The sequence below is a fragment of the Microcebus murinus genome, chromosome 12, assembly GCF_040939455.1.
Source record: "Microcebus murinus isolate Inina chromosome 12, M.murinus_Inina_mat1.0, whole genome shotgun sequence".
Lineage (NCBI taxonomy): Eukaryota > Metazoa > Chordata > Mammalia > Primates > Cheirogaleidae > Microcebus > Microcebus murinus.
The window spans coordinates 67,772,249-67,787,266 of NC_134115.1; the positions used below are offsets into that span (position 1 = coordinate 67,772,249).

At 33.4% G+C, this 15,018-nt stretch overlaps 2 protein-coding genes across 6 annotated transcripts in view; both read left to right on the plus strand.

Annotated features, from left to right (window-relative positions):
* Positions 1-4,945, plus strand: part of FSD1L (fibronectin type III and SPRY domain containing 1 like) — an 87,948-nt gene extending 83,003 nt beyond the window's left edge. For all 3 annotated transcript variants that reach the window (XM_012736804.2, XM_012736805.2, XM_012736806.2), the window contains 2 exons: positions 1,306-1,389; positions 4,855-4,945. The gene's annotated coding sequence lies outside the window, so the exon portion shown is untranslated. The remainder of the gene's footprint in view (positions 1-1,305; positions 1,390-4,854) is intronic.
* A 1,230-nt stretch (positions 4,946-6,175) lies between these two features.
* Positions 6,176-15,018, plus strand: part of FKTN (fukutin) — a 39,587-nt gene continuing 30,744 nt past the window's right edge. The window contains exons 1-3 of one of the 3 annotated variants that reach the window (XM_012736815.3): positions 6,176-6,313; positions 8,219-8,278; positions 12,661-12,864. In XM_012736815.3, the coding sequence (XP_012592269.1) occupies positions 6,209-6,313; positions 8,219-8,278; positions 12,661-12,864 (369 nt within the window). In that variant the 5' untranslated portion in view covers positions 6,176-6,208. The remainder of the gene's footprint in view (positions 6,314-8,218; positions 8,279-12,660; positions 12,865-15,018) is intronic. The other 2 variants (XM_012736817.3, XM_012736818.3) reach the window with 2 other exon arrangements.

A 15,018-nucleotide genomic window follows, 5' to 3' on the forward strand; every position in this document is an offset into this window, starting at 1 on the left:
AGATTCTTTATACCTTTGAAGATAGCAGGTTTCCAATAAATAAAAATCAGCCTATGAACAAATACAAGTGAGGGATAGAACAGTACATTAGGAATTGGGAAGAGGGAAGCCAGTAGAAAAGGCTGTGATTGAGCTGGACTCTGAGGATGAATAGGATTTGAATGATGGGAAACCTTCTCTGTTGAGCCATGGATGGAGATATAAAATGCAGGAATAGGCAATCATATTTTAGAGTCTATTTGTGGAGATATAGAGGCTAGAGGATTGTGAGGGTAGAGGATTGGGGAAGGATGGCATTGCATGATGAAGGAACTCCCAAGTGGAAAGAAAGTGCAGTATGTTCTGACAAGCAAGAAGAAAGGAATTAGGGAATGTCAAAAGAACAATACACAGGACTTGATTTCTTGGAACTAGGTGATGATATTTTAAACCTGGGTTTCTAAAAAGTGAATTTAAGTGCTGTTGGCAAAAAATGGGAATTCTGTTGAATTCCAGTGTGCAATAGTGTATTGGAATATGGTGATTCAGGCTGTAGCTCTGGTGTTGCCAATAACTAGCCTCTCAGCTGTCATTTAATTCTTCTAGATCCTGTTCTCCTGAAAGGTGATGTTGTTGAGCCAGGTAGTCTCTCTTCCCTAAAACCTGTAAAACTTGATTCTGTGAGGATGGAGAGCTACTTTTGTTCTGGAGGGGGAGAGGAAGATAGTTGGCAAAGAATAAATTGTTAATTTTGAACATGTTAACTTTGAGGTATAAGAAATAGAGTTGAAACTATAGGCAGATGCAGTGCATAGACTGTAAGTTAGGTAGTATATTCTTTTTTTATATATATAATTAAAAAAATTTTTAATGCCTGTCAAATTTAGCAGTGGGGGGTTGAATACCAACTTTAGTGACACTAATGTTAATAAATTCTGATAACCCACTACCATCGGACTAGCCAGATAGTGTATTCTTTAAAGGTAGTAGTTAAATCTTGAGAATGGATTTGCTCTGTGGGAGAAAGTAACTATAGGATGTACCCATAGATAGAAAGCTAGAGAAATTCCTGAAGGAGGCAGGTGAATCTCAGAGCTAAGAGCAAGGTCTCCTTTTAAAAAAGAGTTACCTATAATCATAGATTCTCGGGGACCAACATTATTATTGAACTAATTTAACAGCATTTATAGCAGATATCTGCACCCATTTCTGGGTGGCAGAAAATAGCTAATTCAAATAGATGTAATCTCCACTACCTTCTAATTGTGTACCAGAAATGATATCATTTACATATTTATTTATTCAACAAATATTTATGTGTTTTAGGCACTGCTGCATCCTAGAGATATAATGATGAGCAAGATAGATGTCGTTCCTGTTCTGCCTACATGTGAAGGCCTTAGCTGCTAGGTCAGTGCTTTTCAAATTTTAATGTACATGTGAATCACCTGAGGATTTTGTTAAAATGTAGATTATGAATCACTAGAAGGTGCTGAAAATTGTGTATTTCTGAAAAGTTCCAGTGTCATGCTGATATTGCTGTTCTGTAGACCATACTTCTAAGTGAAAAGGATCTAGATTCTGCCTAGCACATGTGGCAGTCACACCACTACTAATCATCTGTTCTTCTTAAATGAAAAAATGTTATTATTTATGAAAATAATGTATACTCATTATAAAAATATTAGGAAAATATAGAAAAGCATAAGGAACAATGTAAAAATCATCCCTAATTCTCCCCACCTAAAGATAACCATTATTAAAATTTGGGCAACATCCATTTAGATTTTATATATGTACATATATTCACACTTTAATGTTGTACTAAGTACTTGATACCCCTAAGCCCTGTGTTTGATTCTATTAGCTTTATAGTTTACTGAGGTAAATACCCAAATGTCCTCGATTAAGCAATTAACTACTTGTATTCTTGAGGGGAAGATTTTACTCAAAAATAATTTGGTTTAACACCATTCTGTTACTTCAAAAGTGGGAAGATGTTAGCATAATTAAGGCTTATAACATGTGTGGGCTCTGGTAAATGAATAACCTGTTAATTGAGCCATAGGGTAAAAGAATTTTTAAAGTTTTTTTAAACTTTTCTTATTACAAAATCAATTGATGTTCACATAAGATAAATAAATAGTAAAAAAAGAAGAGAGAGAGAAAGAAAGAAAAGAAAAGGACCTGTAGTCCTCCCAAACCAAAGACAACCCCTTCTATCTTTCGTCTAACCTCTCTGATCTAGATCTTTCATTTCAGCCACTCTTTTCAAAATCCTTTTATGCCATATCATTCAGAAAGGAATCACTATGTATTCATGATTTTTCTGGAGCTTCAAATGGAGAGACTAAATTTTTTTATCTTTTTATCTCCAAGTGTCAGCATGTTGTGGTAGAGATTATATGGCAAAAGATTAATAGATGAATGAGTGGTAAGCAGGTAGAGGCTCCTTAACTCCTTGTAGTCTACTCTTTACTTCCAGGCTGCTGACACTCTTATAGCAGTGAAAGGAAAGGAAATGAATAACAAGAAGGACCAGCAGTATTTTGAGAAGATTGGATAATAGTAGCTATTGCTGCTGGGCCTTTTTTGGCTTCTAAGAACAGCCAAAAAATGTTGATTTTTTTTTTTTTTGTCTTAACTCTGAAAACATTTGCAGAGGCATTTTTCTCTTTATGTCTCCCAATCTGCTACCTCATGTCTCTAACTATACTTATGCCTAATTACACTACCCTCTTCCTTCTGTAGTTTAGCATCCTATTTTAGTTTGCAGTTCAGAACATATTTGAAAGTCTGGTCAGTTCTTGTCCAAGAGGCTCTGATATCAAGAGAGGTGATCTATAAGGCAGGAGTTGGGAGAAGTAGAATAAAAAAGTCAGGTAGTCAGATATTCTTTCAAACAGATTCCTACCCAAGTGATTCTCAAAAAATTAGGACCAGGGAGAGGGGTGTTAGGGTAAGCCAAGTGCCAGTCCTTCATGCCAGTACCTTCAGAGAACAAATGATAAAGTAAAAGGTTAAGTGGGAAGCTGAAAGTACATTTAGTGCTGTTCTTGGCTGTAGAAAGACCCTGAGAAGTATCAGAGCTTCTCATCTTGTACCTTTTTTCATCACATTTGTGTATGACTTTTATCTACTACCAGTTTTCCCCCAACCTTTTTCATGTCTTGATACATAGTAAAATTGATAATAAAAGATAAAAGGAAGGATAAAAGAATGTGTTCTTGGCTGAAGGTACCTGTCCTTGAACTCCCAGGCTCAAGTGATCCTCCTGGCTCAGCCTCCCAAGTAAGTGGGACTACTGGTGTGTGCCACCATGCCTGCTAATTTTTAAAGTTTTTTCATAGAGACAGGGTAGGATCTTGCTATGTAACCCGGGCTCGCCTGGAAGTCCTAGCCTCAAGTGATCCTTCTGCCTCTCCCTCCCAAAGTGCTGGATTACTGGCATGAGCCACCATACTCAGCCTATGTTATTTATTTTTATATGGTTACTGTATTCCTAATGAAGAGATATTGCTAATGAAAAAGAACATTTTGGTAGTCTAATTTCCTTTGCAATTGGATTGCCTTGACATTTATAAAAAAATAGTGAAATAAAGTTAATTAGATATCATCTTGATAATAAAAATGTAGTTAAGTTATTGATGATATTTTTGGAGGTTTATTTCATGTAAGAATTTATTGTAAACTATAGATGTCTCCAAAGAGAGAACAAGATATTTAGATTTTATGTCTGTAGGAGCTTATTTAGACCTATTATATGTTTTTTCACATTTGTTTATTTGGGCTTAGAAGAGGATGGGCCCAATCTGAATGCCACTTTAGAGTTCACTAGGAATCAATATACAATACATTGATATACTAGTTAAAACAAATACAAGAAACTGAGCTGAAATCTTGAAAATGAAGGATATTCTTGTTAATCATGTGAGCTGCCCTTGTCAGAGTATAGCATCCAGAGTTGAGCATCCTAAATCTGAAAATTTGAAATCTGAAGTACTCCAAAATCCAAAATTTTTTGAGTACCATCATTATGATGAAAGGAAATGCTCATTGGAGCATCTCAGAGTTCCAGATTTGGGATGCTCAAATTAGTAAGTATAATGCAAATATTCCAAAATCCTAAAAAATCCAAAATCTAAAACACTTCTGGTCCCAAGCATTTCATGTAAGGCATACTCAACTTTTATTTGATGATTTTATTTTAGCACGGGTTAGCTGAATGTAAAAACTAATACCACCATCAATGTTGATTTATATTGTTAGTTTTCACAGTTTGGGGAGATAGAGAATAAACATGATTTATTCAGTTATCTCTGCTTAATATACATTATCTGTAGAACAGGTGGAATGTTCATGTCACTGTTGATATCATTTCTCTTAAGTAGTTTGTTGACCTTAGATAAATTCTTATAGTATTTGCTTTATATAGGCTTCAGCTCTAGAAGCTTATTTGGATTGTTTTAAAAACCCAAACCAAGACTTCTGCTTTTAAGATGGCAGAGTAAAGTCATTTGTGTCCTCTTCTATCTGAAATTACCCTGCAACAGCAACAGACAAAGGCAATTGGCTCAAAGAGCTAGAAGAAATGGTTGCACAAGAGTATATGGTGAATCATAATCTGTCAGAGCTCAGGAAAGAAAAGAGACAAAATTAGAGAAATAAAGAACACATTGGAAGGAAAATTAACTTTGAAAATTGAGTAAAGGGCATAATGACAGGCTTTTGAAAGTTAAAGTGAAATGGGAATGAAAGGAGATAAAACAAATGCTTAATTGTAGTTCTGGAAATAGAGAATTCAACATTATAACAGAAAAATATTCAAACATGTAACTTAAGAAAACTTTCCACAGAGAAATCTTTATTCTGCAGATTGGAAGGACACACAATGATTGAGGAAAAACTAATATGCTGTCATCAACATCCTTCTGTAAGCTAGTTTAAAAAACATTGGATTTCAAAGGTAAGAAATACATCCTTTGCATATCTCATTAGAAAGATCAAATTACCTGTGGGTATGGGAAATCAAATATTGTCAAAGGAATATTTAGCATTACAGGACAATGATACAAAGCCTGTAAGTCACTGGGGGAAAGGAAGTATGACTTCAAAGCCAAACTGTCAACTGACAACTATTTTTGAACAATGTAAGAACTCAAGGTAAGTAGTAACCATGAGTTCTTTTTGATAAACTGCAAAAAGATGAATATCAATCATCCAGTAGGTGAACAGAGGTGATATAGTAAAAGGATTGGCAGGGAACATTGTAGGAATAAGATCAAAATAAGTGAGATTTGTAGTTATGAAATAGAATAGAACTGTAACAAAGTAGAAATAACTAATAGAAGTCAGGATTGAAAGAACAGAGATGACAGAAGTTAGTGTGAATTTGCTGATTTCTTATTTTATAGCTGGAGAACAAAAGACTTATAAAAGCTTAGATATCAGGTAATAGAGGTGTCCGTGTATTTGAAGGAGTAAAGATAAGCACTTAAACAACTAAATATATTTAGCCAAAATCAAACAGTGCAGATGAAATAAGAAGAAATAAAACCATTTTAGATTTCTTACTGTAAAGAAATATTCAGAAATGGGATCTAAGGTGAAAGAATGAAATGTCCATCATGGCATTCTTTATACTTGCAAAACACAGAAAACATACATGGGGTATTTATAAAAACTGACCACATCCTAGATCACAAAAACTCAAAAAACAACAAAGAGCTATCATACAGATTGTTTTTCTTGAGTAGAGATTCTCAATTTCTTCTATGGAAATGATTCTCATTGTGGTCAGCAGCATCTGCATCACCTGGGAACTTGTGGGAACTGCTAACTCAGAGGTCCCACGCCAGACCTACTGAATCACAAACTCTGGAGAAGTTCTGTCCAGTCTTTGGTGGTCAGTTCTTATAAATATCCTATTTTTGTTTTCAGTTATTTGCAATTGTATAGAATGCCATGATAAGCACTTTTGTTCTTTCATCGTTGGTCTCATATCTATTTCTGTAGGATAGAAAATTACCAGGTTAAAAAATGTCTGTGGAAATTTAGATAACTTTTTCTTTGTTCTGTTGTTGGTTATTAGAGGTGAAAAATTAAAAATAAATTTTTGTATCTTTAAAAATATCTTTTTGTTCACAGAAAACAAAATTATCTTCCTATTCTAAAAGATGAAAACGACTGGGTTACTTTCAAAAGACAACCAAGTGAGCACCGCAGACTAATGAGTAGAATCAATAAGAACGTGGTTTTGGCCCTTTTAACATTGACAAGTTCTGCATTTCTGCTGTTTCAGTTGTACTACTATAAGCACTATTTATCAACAAAGGTAAATTTTTTCTTCCTTTCTCATCATTAGACTTCATTTTAGCTGTATATTTTTTTAACACCCTTCTGCTTTGTGGTACATAAAATTAATCATAGTTATTCAAATCCTTACAGAAATATTTCTTACTGAGATTTTCATCTTTGAGAGATGTGACAAGCAATTGAAAATTGCAGTTAAATATTATTGTAATAACAAACTAAAGACAAATGTGCCAAGTTTCAGATGATGTTTATTGAAATTTTCTCATACAGTTATTTAAAAATTTTATTTTAATAAGCACATTATTTCTCATTTATATGACCTCAATGATGACTTTGTTAATATATCAAAATTAGTTTATTTTATTACAGTGCATATTTTAATTTAGTACCTACCAGGGAAGTGTAATGGTATGACTTACCTTTATCTGTATCTGTAGAAATAAAGAAGTAGAGACAATGGTTTAGAAAGGAAGAGCTTTTAAAGATCCCACAGAATATGGTTCCTTTGTGGAGTGATGAAAATATTCTGGAATTAAATAATGGTGATAGTCACACAACTCTAAACATACTAAAAATCACTGAATTGTACACTTTAACAGGGTGAATTGTATGGTATATGAATTATGTCAATAAAGCTATAATATTATAAAAAATAATCTGCTGGCTCACTAGAAATTTGCATATCCCAAACTCAATGAATTAAACAGCCCAGAAATGTAGTCTTATCTACTAATGTAGGGCCATGTTGAGCAACAAGTGGCTATATTACAGAGTTTACAGTCTCTTTTCAAGATTGAAGATTACAAAGCAGTCTGTGGTGTTTTTCTCAAACATTCCTTAGTATTAAATGATGTGGCTAAGTTGCAGAGCCTATGAGGAGAGACCAATTCTAGCTCTACCTTACTTAGTGTATTCATCCTTCTCTTCTTCCTTACCTCTTTCTCTCCAATTAACAAACCCTTACTAAGCATTTATTAGTTACCAAGTACTATGGTAGCCATTGTTGATACAATGATGGATTTCTCTTTTTCCCTGCCCTGGAGTATGCAGTTTAGTTGGGAGATGAGTTTAGGTACTTGGAGCACATTTCATTTTTAGGCTACTCTAATTGTTCTTCAGCATTCTCCCATTTATAGCTTATAGATAAAGAATGCATTCAAGGCATAAGAAACTACTTTGGGTCTTCTTTGATCTTGAAATATATTCTTCCTATTGTCTCTAGACCATCAAACATTCTTTCTTCTGTTCCTTTCAAAGTATTTTGGGGCACATCAAATGAAACCTGATAATATTTTTCTTCCTTCTGATTCTCTAGACCTGAATATTTTAAAAAATATTATTAAAAAGTAACACTTGAAATTATGATATATGTTAGATAAAGTGTGGGCACCAGAGCTGTCTATAAAACAGAAATAATAATGCTTACTTTGCAGGATTGTTGTGAGGGGTCAATGAAAATATATAATTTATATATGGAAATGTCAGACATAGTACCTTACACTTACGAGTTGCTCAATAAATACTATTATACTTTCTTATCACTTTGCCAAGATCTACAAATACTGATTGGTGTGTAGAGATGAGGTTAACAGTATGGAGCTAAACAGACAAATCCTAATTGCAAAGAGATAGCAAAGAATTTCCTATTTATTGGTGGGAATTAACTGGTTTAGAGATGTTGACCATATATACCTCACTGTCTAATAACTTAATTAACTTATCTATCAGTGTTTTCCATCTTGGATTGTTATATCATAAAATTGTAGGATTCTTAGCTCACAACTATATATGAAAAGAGGTATTTTGATGATGCTTTTTAATGATTATGAGCCAATTTTCTAGTTTGAATCTCATGCTTACCCTAAATGTAATGTTGCATGCTGAGCTTTGAGTTTACTAAAAAGTTCTTTTGTTATCTTCCTAGAATGGAGCTGGTTTATCAAAATCCAAAGGAAGCCGAATTGGATTTGATAGCACACAGTGGGTATGTACAATAAATTAAGAAGTTCCTCAGTTACAGTGTTCATTAGTTCATTTGTTTACTCTGTAAGTACATGTTGAATGATGACAATGATAATAGCTCCCTTGAAGTGGTGGAGGGTGGCCAGTAGGTAGTAGCAGGGAAGGAGCAGGCCCTTTGCCAAGTGCTTTACATGTAATATCTCATTTAATCCTTATGGAAACCTCAGGAAGACAGTACATAGGTATAATACTTATTGTTATTCTCAGTCCACTTAGATTACAGTTGGCTAATAAATGATTGAGTTCCAATTCTAACTGTCTGCCTCTAAAACCCTCATTCGCTGAGCTGTGGTGCATCCCTAAATGAGTGAATATGTGAATTAGAATAGAATATCAATAAGGGAAAATTAATGATCAGGAATAAAAATCTATTCAATATGTTTCCTTTATAAGATTAGGGGAAACTAGCAATATATATAATATATATCCTTATTTTTACAAATTTCAAAATATATTTTGTTTATAAAATTTAGAATGAAAACATTGCAGGGTTACCAATAAAAACATAACATCGTGATATATATGTATGTATGTATGTATATATATCAGGATAAATATGTGTGTGTGTGTGTATACACACACACATACATACACACCCATATTATATTATGAAAATGGCCAGATATTTTTCTTGTAGATATGCTTCAATCTTTGGCTTCTCTGTAACCAGAGATATGGAAGGCTTTAGATTAAAGTGGATTGTCACATCATTAAGTAGCGATCATTTTAGGTCATTATTGATACCAACTAGATTTGAACAACTGAAAAGTAAAGCCTGGAATATTATCAGTCTCCTCAGCTATCTAGTCTAGAAGTATTAATGTGAAATTTTAATTTATTTAAAAATAGCAAATGTTTTGCTCAATGAATTTAGGCTGGTCTGGGGAATATACTTGGAATTATTTTACCCAGTCACAGTTATAAAGATTCTAGGTTAAATAAAAAGGGGACTTTTGTACACTTCTCTCTATTCTTTGTCTATATCTCCATCCCTCCCTTAAGAAACACACACACAATGCTTGGAATAGATTTATCATCCTGTGGTTGAAGTAATTTTTTGAGATTTAAAATTCAGTATTTAACAGCTGTGAGTATGCTTGTCTGAAGGCAGTAGGGGTGATCTATAGTAGGTTTTAACTTTCTAAGATGTGATGATACTTATAGAAATGTAAATTTTTCAAGTTTGCCATTTTTAAGAGTCTCCATATACGTACTGAACAAGTTCAGAAAAAAATGTTAAAGCTGTGATAGTTTCAGTAGGATAAAAGATTTTGCTTTTCTGGATTAATCAACAACATTCTGACAACAATCTTAAATATTTTAGTAAATAGAGCAAAAAGGGTACAAGTTCACTGATACATTTTAAAGATGGAATTTGTGTATAATTTAAGGCTTAAAATAACAGAGAAAAGTAGGGTGATTATATTTTTCATTCAGGGAATGATCCTTGAAGTGGGAGGAAATGACAGATTTTTTTTAAAGGGTTTATTTCCAAGGTAAATGAGCAAAATATTGAAGAGCAGCTTACTACATTCAGTGACTTCTCTTTGTACTCTAAGCTAATTACATTGCAGGGCACTAAAAAAATTATTAATGTGGTCACTGAATCACTGTAATATTTGTAAAATCACAGGGAAGGCGAAGTACCAGAATACTTCTTTTCTAATCTTTTGGAAGGAATGAAAGGTGAAATCTGATCAGTAAGTGATATTGAGGCCTGATAAAATTCCAGCATGAGTTATTAAACAGATGACATAAGAGCACTTAGGAAAGAAAATGATGAAAATTAGGAACTAGGCTTTTACTAAGAACAAGTCCTGCTAAGCCCTTTTAGGTTTTGATAAAATTTTAGTACACAAACAGATGAATAGGGTCTTAGGATCTCAAGATAATCAACAAAACATATTTCCTTCTTGTAAACAAAATGAATTACTGAAGGTCAGATGATAATAGTCATGCTGACTTAGAATTAATTGGATTTAGAATCAACTGGAAATCTGTTTCCAAGGAGCATTAATGATCATGTTGATAACAACCTGGAGGGTGTATTTATAAGATGAGTTATAGAATCTCTCCTTGACCCTGCCTTAATGTATATTTATACTGATGATTGTAATGAAGCTATAAATGTGTTCATCATATTTGTTTTTAAGATTGATTCAACAAACATTTATTTAAGCACTTTTTATGCACTATTTTCTGTCATCTCATTTGTCTTTCAAAACCATTTTTACTTTTTCTTTCTAATGTAAAGCACAGAAAGCAATAACCCTAAGGGAAAAAAATCATTAGGCTATTGAAATTTAAAATTTCTACTCATCAGAAAACACCTTTAAGAAATGAATAATCAGACTAGAAAATATTTGCAAAATATGTTTCTGACAAAGGCCTGGTATCAAAGATATGTAAAGAACTCCTACAATTCAATAATAGATTTTTTGTTCATACCTTTTATCAGGTTGAGGAAGTACCTTATTCCTGGTTTGCTGAAAGTGTTAAATCATGATTAGGTATTGAATTTTGTCAAATGCTTTTTCTGTATTGAAATTATCAGAATTTTTCCCCTTTATTATGTTGATTTGGTGAATTTTATTGATTGATTTTCAAATGCTAAACTAAGTTTGCGTTCCTGGGATAAATACTACATGGTCAGGATATTTGCTTTGCTTTTTTGCTTGATTTTTTTTGTTGTTACTGGAGTTGATTTTCTAACATTTTATTAAGTATTCTTGCATCTATGTTCATGAGGGATGGTGATCTATAATTTTATTTTCTTGTGATATCTTTGTCAGATTTTGCTGTAAGTATTACTACACTGCCCTCATAAAATCAGATAAGAAATATTTATTTCCTCCTGCTCAGTTTTCTGAAAGAGTTTGCATAGAATTGGTATTCTTTCTTAAAACTGATAGAATTTGTCAGTGTACCATGTGAATATGGAGTTATTTTCTTCTTGGAGTTATTTATCTTCTTGAGGGCAGATTTTTTTTTAAATAACAGATTCAATTTCTTTAATGGGAATAGGGCAATTCAGATTTTGTGTCATCTTGTAGTTTTGTTAAGTTGCATTTAAGTAATTCATCTATTTCATCTAAGTTGTTGAACTTTTTGGCCTGAGGTTATTCTAACTTTTAGCTATCTCTCCCACTAAGAGATAGTAAACCTCGTCTAGAACAGAGATTAATGTATTCTTGGCATTTGCATAATAGTCTACACTTAAAAACAAGTGATAAAAGACTGCTTCCTAGCTTTATCTCATTCTTCATCCTTAAAATTCTTGATATTTTTGTCTATTTATTGTATATATTTTAACAATTCCCTTCAGATTTTGTGAGTAAGAATTCGTTCTTAATTCCATGAAGCACCTTTCTAATGTGCAAACATCCCTTTAAATTCAGTATTGCTTTCATTGAAATAGGCTTTTACGCTGTGGTGTATATTATTCTATTTGTCTTTGCTATTCTTAGGTATTATTTACTCCTATATGTGATTTAGTCAGTTTTCATTTTAATTTTGAAATTTATTTTTTCAGTAGAGGACCCTACTTATTGCCCAGCAGTATTATATTTAAAAATATTGCAATATTAGAAAAGCAAACTATATCTGTGAATGTGGGAATGATCAAGCAGGCAGTGTATTTGGTCTGAGTCTTTTGCTTAGAAAGATTATCAAGCAATATTACAAATGTGAAGAGAAATGGCATGCACAATTGATTTTTGTATTTGAAAGATTGACCGTGACTGATTTTTAAAAGCTAACAGATCTGATATTTACTCTCTCTCTTTTGCTTAAAACGATTTAGCTTGGCCAGGCGCAGTGGCTCATGCCTGTAATCCCAGCACTTTGGGAGTCTGGGAGGCTTAAGGTGGGAGGATCACTTGAGCCCAGGAGTTCAGGACCAGCCTGGCAACACAGGAAGACTCTGTCTCTACAAAAAATAAAAAATAATTTAAAGAAAAGAAAGAAAGAGATTTAGCTAATACCAAGAGAATAATTTGTAAACTCAAAGTCATTATGTCAGATACTAATTCCTCTATGAAGATTTCTTATCTTTTTGATGTATAGTAAATTAGTAGCTTACTGTCTGTACTTTTACGATATGTTATATATATTTTTATTATAGCATATTTCACCTTATATTATAAATATTTATTCATCTTTCTTAGAAGATTGTGTACTTCTTGAGAGCAGGAACCATATGTGTTATTTGTTTTTAAGCACAATGATAGGCATGGTATCTATTGGGTAAATACTATGCTTCATTATAAAATTAACAAAAATGTAATAAAACAGGCTGATGTATTGGTTTAGTGGAATTAAGAGGATTCTTTTACTCTTAAACAGCGTGCACTTAAAAAATTTATTATGCTAACATCCAGCCAAAATGTACCAGTGTTCCTTATTGACCCTTTGATTCTGGAATTGATTAATAAAAACTTTGAGCAAGTCAAAAACACTTCTCGTGGCTCCACTTCAGAATGCAAGTTTTTCTGTGTTCCAAGAGACTTCACTGTGTTTGCACTGCAGTATCATCTATGGAAGAATGAGGTAAGATGATTTGCATTCAGATAATGGAATATGTGTCTTTTATAAAATAGTATAGCATTAAACTAGTTTAAGATGTAAAACATTAGGCTGGGCACAGTGGCTCAAGCCTTTAATCCTAGCACTCTGGGAGGCCAAGGCAGGTGGATCACTCAAGGTCAGGAGTTCGAAACCAACCTTAGCAAGAGCGAGACCCCATCTGTACTAAAAAATAGAAAGAAATTAATTGGCCAACTAAAAATATATAGAAAAAATTAGCCGGGTATGGTGGTGCATGCCTGTAGTCCCAGCTACTTGGGAGGCTGAGCAGAAGGATTGCTTAAGCCCAGGAGTTTGAGGTTGCTGTGAGCTAGGCTGATGCCACAGCACTCTAGCCTGGGCAAGAGAGTGAGACTCTGTCTCAAAAATAAATAAATAAATAAATAAGATAAATAAAATATGTAAAACATTAAAAATTGTTTTTAAAACTCTTTATAAATTGTATCAAGAATGTTTTCTGTATAAGTAACAGAACACAATAAACACGAAAGCAAATAGGGGATTTTTTTGTGTATAACAAGAAGTTAAAAGGTTGGTGGCTGCTATTATAGTATTAGTTCAGCTGCCTACTCATGTTAGGATGTGTAGCTCTGAATTTCTTTCATTTCCCTCATTATCACAAGATAGTTGTCATAGCTCTAAGTATCACATCTATGTTCAAGGCAGGAAGATGAGAGGAAGGATAATAGCTTTTCACTGGGGAGACTCCTCAGTATCAGTATTTGTAGGTCATTTCTATTGGACTGTTTGGTTTTCTCATAGAAAAAGCCTACAAAACTTATTAAATGATTTTTACAGAGAGTGTTTTATAATGTCCCTTTATTTTCCCAAAATGAAGTTCATAGAAGTTATAACCTTCCCAAATCAATACAATGTCTTAACTACAATATAATGTAGAAATAAAAGAAAATAATATATATTTCAGTGTATAAAAGCTCAGGCATGACTATACTGGAAGACTATTGTAATAAAGTTATTCAGATGCTTATATTTATAAGTAGGGTCACAGAATGTGGTAGTTACATATATAAACTCATACTATGAATGGTATTGTTGTTAGTATTATGTTTTTCCAAAATAGTGAACAAGTTTCCAACAACAAAAAAGTAAAATTTTCTCTCAGTTGATAATGGCTATTGTATTCCTGGGAAATAAGGGCTTGGATAATTATAAATAAGTTTTTTTACTATATGATTGTCAGATAGAACATTTGAAATTATGCAATACGCAGGGTAGATTTTCATATTATGTCTTTTTTTTGGAAACAGGGTCTTGCTGTATGCCCCAGGCTGTAGTACAGCAGCACCATCATAGCTCACTGCAGTCGTGCAATCCTGGGCTCAAGTGATTCTCCTGCCTTAGCTTCCTGAGTAGCTAGAACTATAAGCACACCACACCCAGCTAATTTTTATTTTTTTTTATTTTTGTAGAGGCAGAGTCTCACTGTATTGTCCAGGCAAGTCTCAAAGTTCTGGCCTCGAGCAATTCTCCCATCTTGGTCTCCTAAAGTGCTGGGATCACAGGTGTGAGCTACTGTGCCCAGCCAAATTTTCATATTTTGGATTGTAGGATATCTAGTGTTCCTGGTCTAGACCTTTAAATACCAGTTTATCATTATGACAAACCAAAATTATCCCCACAAATTTCTAAAATGTCTGTTGGGTGCAGTCCCACTTACCTTGAGAACTGATACTTTAAAAGAAAGGAAATATGCCACAATTGGCAAGACTGATATGACCAGAGTTAGTGTAAGCAAAAAGTCAGCTAAACCCCAAATAAGCACATTATGATATCCTGCAGACCCCTTGGATAGTCCTCACTACTAAAACTTCTCCCAAGTTGGAGATAACTAGATCATTAGATCTAATAACTATAGAGCTAATTTGCATGTGACTTTTCTTTATTAATGTCATTAGCATAAAGTGAACAAACCACTGCCAAGGCAACGGGAGAAGATTTGTGCAGCACAGCCTTGACCTAGGAATTTACTCTAGTTGATAAGAGCAACTACTTTGTTCTTGACTTTTTTCTCTCTCATAGTTATAAGAAGACAAACCATATCATAGTTCTGCCTATTTTGTCGGTTAGTCTTTCCTCCTGCAACCTAAGGTCAGATTC